Source organism: Epithele typhae (genome assembly GCF_022376455.1).
Source record: "Epithele typhae strain CBS 203.58 chromosome Unknown BXZ73scaffold_10, whole genome shotgun sequence".
NCBI lineage: Eukaryota > Fungi > Basidiomycota > Agaricomycetes > Polyporales > Epitheliaceae > Epithele > Epithele typhae.
The window spans coordinates 476,471-488,938 of NW_025954201.1; the positions used below are offsets into that span (position 1 = coordinate 476,471).

General features: G+C 60.0%; 4 protein-coding genes across 4 annotated transcripts; all 4 read right to left on the bottom strand.

The window, feature by feature from the left end:
- Positions 1–193: 193 nt before the first annotated feature.
- On the bottom strand, positions 194–1,513 carry BXZ73DRAFT_75746 (uncharacterized protein; the record flags this gene model as incomplete). The annotated part of the gene is made up of 3 exons (XM_048022263.1): positions 194–723; positions 776–1,284; positions 1,425–1,513. The coding sequence occupies 3 exons, from the start codon at positions 1,511–1,513 to the stop codon at positions 194–196; spliced, it is 1,128 nt and encodes a 375-aa protein (XP_047880265.1).
- Positions 1,514–3,020: 1,507 nt separating this feature from the next.
- On the bottom strand, positions 3,021–4,864 carry BXZ73DRAFT_43264 (uncharacterized protein; the record flags this gene model as incomplete). The annotated part of the gene is made up of 3 exons (XM_048019109.1): positions 3,021–4,388; positions 4,439–4,537; positions 4,691–4,864. The coding sequence occupies 3 exons, from the start codon at positions 4,862–4,864 to the stop codon at positions 3,021–3,023; spliced, it is 1,641 nt and encodes a 546-aa protein (XP_047880266.1).
- Positions 4,865–5,632: 768 nt separating this feature from the next.
- Positions 5,633–8,369, bottom strand: BXZ73DRAFT_43184 (saccharopine dehydrogenase; the record flags this gene model as incomplete). Its single annotated transcript, XM_048019096.1, has 5 exons — positions 5,633–5,851; positions 5,921–6,161; positions 6,223–7,664; positions 7,717–8,045; positions 8,339–8,369. The coding sequence occupies 5 exons, from the start codon at positions 8,367–8,369 to the stop codon at positions 5,633–5,635; spliced, it is 2,262 nt and encodes a 753-aa protein (XP_047880267.1).
- A 401-nt stretch (positions 8,370–8,770) lies between these two features.
- BXZ73DRAFT_42969 (general substrate transporter) lies at positions 8,771–11,008 on the bottom strand (the record flags this gene model as incomplete). Its single annotated transcript, XM_048019060.1, has 8 exons — positions 8,771–8,829; positions 8,937–9,146; positions 9,199–9,571; positions 9,624–10,018; positions 10,074–10,337; positions 10,580–10,749; positions 10,868–10,916; positions 10,969–11,008. The coding sequence occupies 8 exons, from the start codon at positions 11,006–11,008 to the stop codon at positions 8,771–8,773; spliced, it is 1,560 nt and encodes a 519-aa protein (XP_047880268.1).
- Between the last annotated feature and the right edge of the window lie 1,460 nt (positions 11,009–12,468).

Consider the following 12,468-nt stretch of genomic DNA (forward strand, 5'->3'; position numbering starts at 1 on the left):
GAACGCGAGCTCGGCGACGAGCAAACGCGAACAAGCGGCAGATATGAGCGCAGCCCATACAGGTTGCGAAAGAGATGGTTTGTACAATACTATATTAGGGAGCGTGGTGAGAAAGTGGAGAATGCAGTACTTTTTGGGAGCTACGTACTGGGCGTCTCTTTCATCGCGGGGAGGCGAAGTACCAGTTCACGGATTACGCCCGTCCCATCCCCGTGTCCCCTTCGATATCTGCATCCGAATCCAAGCGCATATCCTCTTTTTCCGCCGTATCACCGAACAAAAACTCGGCGTCCACGATCAGCTCAACGCCTGGGACCGCAAAGGCTGAGAACAGGCCCGAAACGATCCTGCGGGCCGCGTCCAGATCAGAGCGGTCGGAGTCGTTTTGATTGATTGCAACCAATTTGCAGACGTGTAGGCGGCGGAAGGAGGGATATCGCGCGCGATCGCAAAGGACGGCCGCCAGCTGCGAGATGACTGGAGACCATGCACGCTTGACGTCCTTGGCCCAATAGGCGACCGTGAGCTTGAGCTCCTCCAGGTGGGGATGGGCCGGCGGGGTGCGGGAGAAGTGGTCACGGAGGAAGCAGATGAGGGCGGCGGAAAGGTGTTCTCGGCGGAGGGAGTACCACTCGCGAAGTTCGGGCTCGCCGTAGGTGATGTGGAGGGCACGTAGGCGCGCGCACGGAGCGAGCGCATCGAGGAGCTCACGCGTGCGTAGATCTGTGGGATCAAGATGAGCCGGGTGGGTGTATTGAAGGGAAGGAAAACGCACGGGTACCATCGTCGACGGTATGGTTGTTGTGTTGGGAGTGACTGAGCATGATGCCGAAAATTTCAAGGCTCGGGAGCTTGAGCGTTGCGTAAACATCCGATTGCCAGTGCTCGGAGATTTTCCAGTAATGAGGAAGATCCAAGGTGAGCAATGTTTGGCGGGAGATGAGGCCGAGCGTCGTGAGTGCGTCGAGGAAGAGGTGGATATCCGGGCGAAGAACCCCAGAAAACCCACGAATGTAGCAGGTGGGAGTCCATACGGCTTTCAGATGATGGAGAACAGGGGCAGCTGGCGACCGCTGGATCCCGAATAATGTATTGTTGAAGGAGCGCTTTGGTAGATCTACGCCATCGAGGACGAGATAGTCGAGGGAGGTGTGTGCGTTTAGAAGCGTCGACGTAAGTAGTTGTGCTGAAATTTGCGAATAGGTTCCGTTGCGTGAAGAGAGAACAAGACGTTGAAGATTCGGGAGTTGAGCAGGTAAATTCTTGATGTCGTCCTCCTTCCATCTAGTAACGCGCATTGAAAGAACAGCAGAATGGCGTAGTGTAAGAGAGGTCACGAGAAGAGCGAATCCAGGCTGTGCAGAGATCACTGATTGCAGCATTTGCTCGGGTCTGTCGCGTTCCGGGAGATAGTAGCGACCCACGTTGAGGACGATAACGGAGAAGAGGCGGAACTGTGCCCTGTTTCGCCATTGATGACAGACGAGGGCGCAATGGCGGAGGTCAAAAACATCCACAACAGCGTCAATCACTCTGTCGCATAGTTCAGGTGGCAATTCCGGCTGCATCGACCGAGCTGGGAGAAGGGGAAGAAGTCGCAGATGATGTCGTAAGCAGATGACCGGGAAATGAAAGTCAAGGAATCCGTGGGAACGGGGCACATCAGCCGATTTTCCCGATTAAGGGCTGGCGCTTACGACCCTCTCCACCTCCACATTCGCGACCACCCCCTTCCGCTGCCGGGAAGGCACATCCGTAGTTGACAGCTGTTTTCATAACGATAGGCCCTTCGGCTAATCGTCCTCGAATAGGCTGTTTAAAAGTTAAAACCCCGCCCGCTACGCGCGCACGGCCCGATGGCCCCATCACGCTGCCGGCTGCTGCCGGGCTGGCGCTAGAGCCTTGCGCAAGCGTTCTGCGCATGATGCTGATGGGTCGCATGTTTTGTTAAGACTCCGACTCAATTCGCTTATGCGTCTAATTCCCATCAAGGGCCCATCGTTATGAAAACAGCTGGAATGGGCCGACAAAAATACAGCCAAGATCTCCCGACGTTTATTTTGGGTCTCTTCCGCGAGTTCAAACGGCTTGACGATCGAGGGAGTCATTCAAGACGCACAGGTTGTCCGTCGCGAGCAGCTAGTTCAATGCGGTATACGTTACAGGGCACCCATGGCGGTCGGCCTGCTCGTAGGGACGTGTCATTAAGAACCCCCCTCACCCACACAACTAACCAAAATAGTGAGCTATGCTAGGCAGTACGGCGAGACAAAGGGGCAGTCCTCACCGCCATGCCACCAAGGTCCAAGAGGGAGCCATCATCCACGACCATATCAGACCAACCACGTCCTCACCTCGAACTTCTAGGGTCTAATCGCTTTGGTTGTGACCTATCGAGAACAAGAAGCAGCCGAGCGCAGTTAAATTTCTGGCAAGGGCGGACAGATTTACCTCCAGCTCGAAACCATCCTCATCTGAGATCTCCGACGCAATGCGCGGGAATCCCGCACCAGCGAGCCACCGCGTCTTCAAAGTTCCAGTCGGTAGGTGGGGCGTGATTGTACGGCGGTGAAGGTGAGCTTCGCGAAGCGCGGATAGCGCTGTGCCTTGTGGGCGACAAGCGTACGGGGCTGGGGATGTGAGCCACCGTTAGGACTGAACTTGATGATGTTTGAGCCATCAACGAGTTGATCTGCACCGATAAGGATGGGGGGAAAGAACTTTGGTCAGTTTTGTATCTCTGCCATCTTCTAAGTCGAGAGCAGCACTCACATGGATCTCGAGGAGGAGAGGACCAGCACTGGCCACTGGCCCGGCGTGGGCGGCGTGGGACAGCCCTTGGCTCTTCCTGGGAAAGCTGATCTCCTCGCATTTGATTCATCTCCGCGACTCGTTATTCCGCTCTTCCTCCTGTTCACGAGTTCTGCCAGGTGCAGGGCTGGATCTGCCTATGACAGACTACATGTTGCCGCCCTCTTGGCCAATCTTGCGCGCCCGACATATATTGTACACCGCTGCTATCAATGCTCACACATGTTGAACCCCTCCTCGAATCTATTCTCGTTGTGACCGTCCACGAAGACCGACCGCTCCGCCATGAGCTTCTGGCGATGCTCCTCCGCTTCCTCCCGCGACATCAACCCACCCTCCGCGAACGCCACGATCTCGTCGTACAGCTCCTGCGGGAGATTCTGCATCGCAGGCGCCCTCACCGCCTCCGCCAGCGCCCACTCCCGCTGCTGGGGCGGCACGTCCGTCGTCGACAGCACCCGGATCGTCGGGTCGACGAGGAAGAGCGCGATGATCTTCCGGTGGCCGGTCCGCGTCTTGTCCGCGAGCTCGAACGGCTCGACCCGGTGCTGGTACACGTTCGGGAACGCGACGCACTTGCCCTCCGCCGCGACGATGTGCCCGATCGGCTGGTTCAGCGCGTCGTCCTGCCCGAAGCCGTACGCGACGACGTACCCGTTGTGGTCACTCTGCTCGTACGAGAGGTCTATCCCGTAGTCGCCCCCGCCGACCCGCATCCGGAACCCGAGCCGGCTCTCGGTCACGTTCTCCATCGCGTAGTAGTAGAGCCCCGTCGCGACGATCCGCTCGTTCGCCATCCCTTCGACGTGCCACGAGCCCCCGGGGTACGTCGGCTTTTCCGGTGTGAGGTGGATGTTGGCGAGCTTGACGATCGCCTGCACCGTGCGCCCCTTGAGCGTGAAGGACACGCGGCTGTCCGCGGACGGGGGCGCGAATGGTTCGGGTTCAGGGATCAGAGGCCACCTGTGTTGCGCCGCCCATGCTTCCCAGAGCTTTCTGTAGCTATCATGGTCCTCTGGATCCCATACCGGCGAATGCACGTCGATGTGGTCGTACCATTCGTGGGGTGCTTCGTGGATCGGCGATGCGTATTCCGGGGACAGGGCGTCGGAGAGCACGCGCTCGAACATGGGAACGAAGCGCGCGACGAGAGAAGTGACGACGGGGTAGAGCGCGCGATGCCGGGAAGGGTGGGCGTTGTTGATGTAATCGAGCGCGGTGACTTCTCCGTCCGCACTGACCGAGAAGTCCGTTGGGAGCCACTGGTAAGCTTGAGAGACGGCGTAGTCGCTCTCTTCCTGGAGGTCAGGGCGCGAGCTGATGTACTTGTCGTTGTCAAGCAGCATGAGCTTGGGCGGTCTGCTCACAGGGCCAGCCATGCGCAACAAGCTGTGACCGATGCAGACGGGGTAAAGGGACGGGTGTACGAGGTCGAGGACTTGTCCGTCGGCGCCAGGGTGCCAGTCCTTCTCGTCCTCCGGAACATTCTCGAAGAGAGCAGCAGCGCGCATGAGCTGCTCCTTGATACTGGCATCGACGAGAGAATGGGATTCGTAGACCTTGCGGATGGCGCTCGCCTGTGATGTCGAATCTTAGTGGCGGTTTCGGCAAGCATCATGACACTCACAAAGATCCCCGTGGCTGGGTCACGCCTCGCAGCCTCGTAGCGCAGCTCGTCGAAGATATAGGTTATTTGCGTCTCGCTCAATGGATCGCGCGGCCACGGCTTGACCAAAGTACTGAACCGGTATTCTTCTTCGTCCGATTCTGACTCGTGATCCTCCTCGCCCCGCGCCTCTTCGCCTTCTGTGTTTCCACCATCGACTCCCTCTTCCTCCTCTTCCCCCTCAGAGTCGTCGTCATGGGAGTAAGCAACAACTTCCTTCGGCCTCTTCATGTAGAGCCTGAAGCGGTGAGCCCCTCCCCAATAGCGCTCCACGTTCTCACAATCATGTGCGACCATCTCCTCCCGCCATCTGGCCACGATGGTCGCGTCGTGGATCTTCTCCCACCAGAGCGGCTTGGAGCGGATCTTGCCCGAGTAGCTTCGCATGCGGAGCTCGACGAGCGTGACTGGCGCGACAAAGGTGCTTTCGAAAGGGGTGGGGAACTGTGCCAGAGGTTTGGGGTCACTGGGTGGGGAGACCAGTGCCGCCATGTTCACGTCGAGAGCGAAGGCGATGGGTACCTGAGGTGGGCGTGCACTGCCAGCTTTTTATCGATGGCAGCCTTGCTTGTGCCTCGTGGCGTCGATCAAATGAGCTTCACAGGAATCGCGCAGCATTGCCAAAACGGGTAAATGCCGACGCGGGGGCGCGCGCATCAGGGATTGACTGCCGGCGGCCCCCGCCGCCTATGGTGACTCCCCGGCCGTTCAGTAGGGGTCATCGTGAGCTCGGCGAGGCGAACGGTGGGTAATATCGATGTACTGACCTCGAGCGGTACCGGGCACATGACGACACCAATGCATTATCCCTGGGTGGATAGGCTTGTCTGACTTTGAATATGGTGTACTCCCGCTAGTAAGGTTCTAGTAGAGTGACTGGTAAGATACCTGCCAACTCGGTCGATTTAGGACCATTACCACGACCAAAACCAGCAGGTCGGTGTGACGATGGGGAATTCCTCATGCAAGTCAAGCCATCTGAGGAGCTGTACCTTACGCACACAGGTTACACGAACCCGTGCCATTCCCTAGTGACGCGAGGAGCGTAGGGACGTATCAGTCGATCGATAGAACTCCAAGTATATCGGTACACAAATTCAAGGACTACAATCACGCACAACTCTTACACAACCATTTTGATGTCGCATGGCACGCTCAAAGCACGCGCTCGACGAGGCCCATGCCCTGCTCCTCGAGGATCTCCCGGAGCGGGTCGCAGATCTCCTTCGAGTACGGCGCGAGCACGCCCGGGGTGCTGATCTTGCGGTCCAGCACGAGCTGCACCGCGATGCCGCAGGGCACACCGACGTAGAGCGCCATCGCCGAGTGCCCGCCCGGTTCGCCGTACGCCTCCAGCGTCGACGTGAGCGTGTCCTGCAGTCGCGCGTCCAGTCAGCGTTGGCCGAACGCATGCGAGGGGCGAGAGAGAACAGAGGCACGCACCGTCTTCCCGTCCGCCCACTCGACGACGAACTTGTGCTGGAGCATAATGAGGTCACGCTCGCCGGGCGCGTACGCCATCAGCGTCTCGAGTTGCGCGCAGAGCGTGTCCAGCAGCGTCCCGTCCCGCACCGTCGCCTTCTCGCCCGAGAAGAGCCCGATCCACTTCATGCCCGAGATGATGCGGCGACCGTCGGCGGCGTCCGCGAACTTGCAGATCTCCTCGACGCGCGCGATCAGGGTGCTGGTAGCGTGGACAGTGTTAGCTCCCTCACCGAATCGCAGAACAGAAAAGGGTGACGGACCTCTCGCTCGCGTCAGGGGCGCCGGTCGCCTGCTGCGAGACCTCGGCCCAAGTCATGCCCTCCTTCAGCCACGCCTTCTTCTCGAGGTCCAGCCAACCGAGCGCCTTGAGCGCCTGGATGAAGCTCGGGAAGCCCTGGTAGCGCAGCGTCCCGCGCACGACCGTCTCCGCCTCGGGGATGTTGTAGAACTCGCGGAAGGGGACCGAGTTCCGGTTTGGGTACGCGACGAACGCGAACGCGGGGGAGATGTAGTACGGCTTCGCGACGCCCATCAGCTCCGTCCCGGGCACGTCTACCTGCTGGCCCGCGCCGAGGAAGGACGCGTTGTTGAGGAGCGCGAGCAGCCCGCCGCGCGGCGACCACGAGAACTTGTACCCGAGCGGGTTGTCCGCACACTCGGGCGCGGGCAGCCCGCCGCAGTACGAGTGGAACTCCTTCACCTTCCCGCCCTTCGCGTGCACCTCGTCGATCGTCTTCACCGCGTACAGGTGGTCCACGCCCGGGTCGAGCCCGATCTCGTTCATCACGACGATCCCCGCCGCCTTGATCTCCGGCTCGAGCGCGCGGATGCCGTCCGAGATGTACGACGTCGTCACCACGTCCGTCTTGCCCTTGATCGCCGCCTTGATCACGTTCACGTGGTGGGTGTACGGGACGAGCGAGATGACGAGGTCCGCGCCCGCGATCGCGGCCTCGAGCGCGGCCTGCTTCGCCGGGTCCTCCGAGCCCGCGTCGAGCGACGCCGCGGTGGTGTTGCGCAGGCCCTCCGCCATCGCCTCCGCGCTCTTGAGCGTGCGGCACGCGATCGTCAGCGCGTTCCGGGGGTCGCGCACGACGTACTCCGCGCACGGCAGCGCGACCGCGCCGCTCCCGAGCAGGAGCACCTTGCGCGTCGGCGCGCCCTCGAACGCCGCCGCGCCGAACTTGGGCCGCACGTCCCGGTTCTCCGAGAGCAGCGCGCGGCCGAACTCGGGGAGCACGAACGCGGCCTTGTGCACCTCCGCGTTGTAGTACCGGCAGCCGGGGACGGTGCGGAGCGGCGCGGAGAGCACGCGGCCTTGCTCCTTGGACGCGACCATGAAGCCGATCTGGCCAGAAGGGTACGTCGGGATCGTCGTGAACGCGTACTCGGACTCGGCGAAGAGCGAGCGCGTGGTCTTGAGAAGGTCCTGGATGAGCGGGAGGTGGATCCAGAGGCACTCGCCCTGAGTGGAAATGTGGCCGCCCGGCGCGAGGGCGTCGCGGAGGAGCTCAAAGTAGGGCTTTTGGAAGAGGGAGGCGGCCGGACCAACAGGGTCGGAGGAGTCGGTGATGATGCAGTCGTAGGTGGAGGTATTGTCGGCGAGGAACTTGAATCCGTCGCCGACGAAGACGGTGACACGGGGGTCGGAGAGGAGGGAGGACATGTGGGGGAGGAACTGCTTCGACACACGAATGACGGCCTTGGGTGCGGTATTGGTACGCGCGCTACGCAGAGCACAATGGGAAGCTCACCTCGTCAATGTCACAGAGCACGACCTCCTCCACAGTGTCATGCTTGAGCACTTCACGGACTACACCACCGTCGCCACCGCCGATGACGAGGACCTTCTTCGGATTGGGGTGGCTTGCGAGCGGGATGTGGGCGATCATTTCCTGGTACGAGAACTCGTCGCGCTCGGTGCACTGTATGACGCCGTCGAGGATGAGGACGTTGCCGTAGGTCGCGGACTCGAAGACGAGCACGTCCTGGTACAAGCTCTTCTCGACGTGGAGAATCCGGTTGACCTTGAGGGTCATCGCTTGGCCCGGCCACTGCGACGAGATCTCGCGGAACCAGCCATCTGAAAGCGAGGGAGGTTGTCAGTGTCCGTACTTCATGAGTACGTTGTAGGCTCGTAGGTCCCAACGAAATCGTTGCGATCGCCCCTTACAAAAAATGGGCACAGCGACCAGCGTCCATCCAATGGGTACAAATCAGAATCCGATACGCCAACGTATGCACATATACGCGGTATACTCCGCGCGAAAGCGGCTGTATGCGCGCAGTGCTGAGCTTCGAGACGAATTGCGGCAAACACAAATGGATCGACGCGATCGCCGCTACTATCCTCGCCTCAACGACCAAGAGACTCACCCTTGATCGACGGGTGGGTCAGAGGCGCCATCGCAATCGAGGTAAAGGAAGGGTTGGGTGTGTGAGGAGGAAGGGGGAGGTTAAATGGGAAGAAGGAGGATCGAGTCAGTCGCGACGAAGCCAGGAAAAAGTGGAAGCAGCAGAAAAAAAGATAAGATAACACTGATCTCGAAAAGATTCCGGCACGCGTCGGCCCGAAACGCGTGACGTCACGCGTTTGGCAACACGGAGCTACTAATGAACTTACTATTCGATCGGACGGGAGCGCGTTGGACGAGGACGGAGAGAGGAGTTTGATAGCAATGGAATTCCGTTCTACCAATACAAAGAAGGCGGAGTAATATACAAAAAGCAAGGTGGCAAAATCGTGGAGAAACGTGACAGGGAGAGCGTGAGGACAGGGGAGGGGAGCCCGAAGCACTTTTAACGCGCTCAGGCCTTGTTCTCCATCGACCGCTCCGACGTCGTCTCGTTCTTGTCATGGTCGAGCACTGTCAAAGAGTTTTCCGTCAGCGTCAGTCCTATTCCACGGCCCCAAGAACCATTTGCCGCCGTCGCCGAAAATCGCTCGGTCTCGGTGCCAAGACGCGACGCTCACCTCGTTCCTGGCGCTCGATGTCCTTCTGGCGCTGCTCCGCAGTGACGGTGCCGAAGATGATGTCCATCTCCTCCAGACTGCGGCCCTTGGTCTCCGGGATGAGGAGCGCGAAGGTGCCCATGCCGGCGATGTTGATCGTTCCGAACATGAGGAAGATCTTGTACCCAAGGTCGGTGACGAGCATTGGCGTCACCTTCGAGAGCACGAAGTCTGCGTCACGGTCAGCTCCGAACCAGAGGAGGGAGAGCCGGAGGGCACGTACTGAAGAGCCACTGCGACGCGGAGGCGGTGGCGAGACCGTAGTGACGCGTTCGCGTGGGGAAGATGTCCGAGACGTACACCCAGGGAAGCGGGCCCCAGCCCATCGAGTAGAAGCAGACGTAGATGTAGAGCATCGCAGCCATCGCCTTGCTTGCCGGAGGGGGGTCAATCGCCTGTGCGGGCGGGGGGTGCGTCTTGAGGAGCGCGCCGATGATGAAGAAGAGCGTGCCCATGCCGAGCGCAGAAATCAACAGCGACAGCTTACGCCCCAGGGTCTCGACGAGGAAGAACACGAAGAGTGCGGTAGCCACAACCTTGACGATACCGTAGATACCCGACGCGAGGAGCGAGTTGGAGGTGCCCTTATAGCCGATCTACGTCCGCCGGATAAGCATGGTACTTTGGCGTGGCGACAAAGTCACTCACCGACTGGAAGATCTGGGGCGCGTAGTAGTTGACCGAGTTCTGGCCCGACCATTGCTGGAGGATGAAGATGACGACGGCGATGACGAACCGGATGAAGTTACCCTTGCCAAAGAACGCTTCGCGGAGCCCAAGGCCATTTCGCGCAGCGCGCTCCTCCTCGATTGCAGCCTCGATCTCAGCCATCTCGTTGCGTACATCATCGTCTTCGTGGTGCCTTTTGCGCAGGTAGGCGAGGTTACGGATAGCCTCGTCACCACGACCTACCGACGCGAGCCAACGAGGAGACTCCTTGACAGTCAGGAGGCCGAGAGACATGATGCCCGCGGGGACGAGCTGGAAGCCGAAGGGGATACGCCACACGCTTGCGCCGCTGTGGATGTGTAGACTGACGCCCACTGGGCTCGCAGTCAGCTATCAGGCGCAACTACTGCTATGCCAAATTGGACTCACAGTTGATGAAGTATGAGAGCATAACACCGACGGCGACCATGATCTGGAACAGGCCAGTGATACGCCCACGGACTTCCTTTGGCGAACACTCCGACACGAACGCAGGCGCGACAGCAGAGATCGCACCAATACCAACACCGGCGATGACACGACCAGCATAGATGTATCCGATCCCGCGCGAGCCACCCGCGACAGTCTGGAGAACGGCGCCGACGGCAAAGAGAATCGACCAGCCCAGGAGGGAGTATTTCCTCCCGATGCGCGCTGGAAAAGACTGTCAGCGACCTATTCCGTGAAGATGAGATGCAGCGCCGGAAAGCGGAGCACTGGGCAGGAGGGGCCCGAAGCCGCGTCACCTGCGCGAAACGGGCGGTATCATCCCCGTAATCACCCCCAGAACAGCGCGACAACGTCAAATGACGTCTGGCAGCACGTTATGCACGTAATGGCAAGAGGGTTCGGACTGGTGCAGGGGTAGGCAGGGATGGGCCAGAACGATCGCTCACCTGAGATAGGCGCGCTGCCCAAAGCTCCGAAGAATGCTCCGGCTTGAAGAACGGAGACGACGTTCGAGGAGACCTGGTCCGACTTGTGCGGGTTTGGGGATCCGTCGGGGTTGAGAAGCCCGAAGTGCTCTTTGAAGTAGTTTTGCGAGACGACTCCACCACCGATACCGCTGGGGAAGAGACAGGTTCAGCGCTACGCGTGCGAAGACGCGTCGGCCGCGCAAAAGGCGCATATACAGCGAGTTTGGCAGCCAGCGCGGCGTTCCGATCGAGCGTAGGAGTACTCACGTGTCGTAACCGAAAAGTACGATGCCCCAGTAGACGATAAACGCGAGCCCTGTCCGATGGTGGGTGAGTGCGGCGATGGCGGGGAGGGCGTTGGAACTCACAATAAACCCGGATGTTCTGGAAGGTGCTCTGCGTGGCCATGGCGGCGGACAGGGCAGACAGAGCGGGCGCAGGAGGCAGGGGAAGACGCAAGAGTCCCGAGGAGGGCCCGTTCGTGCGCCGGGCCTTTTATCCACGGCGCAGACCCCCCGCGCCGGATCGAGATTGTGGGGAAGCACGCTGGCAGGCGTCCGTGCCTTGCGTCCCCACGACCCCGCACACGGCCCGCCTCTGCCGTCCGCCCCGCCCGTGCCCGGCGGCCCGGTAGCGACGGCTCAGCGGTCTGGAGCGCTGCCTCCCGCGCCCAAAGGCTCGCACGAGGCTCAGTCGCATCTACGGGTGAGCATCAAAACGCGGGAGAGGCCTGTGCGGCTTGCCCTTCTTCCGACGCTCGCCAGGTCAGCAGGTGCGCTCGCCAGGCGCCAGGCAGGGGCGCGCGCGGGTGAGCCGAGTGTTTTTCCAGGCTGAGCTCCGAACAGATAGCACACATTTGCAGCTGAAGAGGCCCGCTTGACATACTCTCGCTACTGCAAATGCTGAGCACAATCATTGCAAGTTACCCGGCGGACGCACCGTAGCGGGCCGGATCGAGAGACTAACCATGTTCCTGCCCCTGGGTGGGAGGTCACAGACGTTCATATAATAGACTAACCTACTACGACCTTCTCTGTCCGCAGGTCATCGGCTGTGGTTCCTTGGCCGATGCAAGGCAGTGTCTTGGCGAGGCGCGCGCGAACCATATGATTTGACAAACTTGGGGAAGTTCCCGGAGAGTTGTCGGTGCGACCACGTGGGTCGATCGTGTGAGCTACAGAATGAAAGAAGGCTCTTGACTGCCGTTGTCAGCAGGACTCAGATGTGCGCTTTTGAGCAAAATGCTGTTCGACCCAAGGGATCCGTTGACAGGTGAAAGTAGGAACACACCGACGGCTTTCAAAGCATGGGCAAGAGAAAATCACGTCGCGGAGGTGGCGTGCGGGGCCCCAGGGGGCCCCGGATGATGGCGGCCTGGCGAATTGATTTTCCAGTCCAACCATTCTTGTCCGGCAAATGATTTGATCACGGCTGCTCGTTGGATCGTCATATCATGAAAATTTCGAACATGCCAATTACTGTGCGCTGGTATCATCCCTAGCCGCTGCCGTAGTGGCAACGGCTGGGGACGAGACCACCGTGCGCAAGGACCGCAGCACAATCAGACGCGCAAAGCTCAGTCGGAATTCGAATCGCAAACAAGAAGGTGTTGGACTCAACTCTACGGGGTGTCGAGGAGATCAGCGAGTGCGCAGTGCCAGCGAACCGTGAAATTCAAAATTGACCTCTCCGGGATGCGCCGACATGTTCCCACACCGACGCTTCCCGAAATCTTCCGGTGCCCTTCGTGCATTCAACCGACTCGGATCGGTTTCCCCGTCGCCTGGTTCTCGAAGCCTGAAGTGAGTCTTGAGGAAGAGGTGGGCGGTTGTCACCATGCGCACCTCGCACTCATGGAACCCTTATCG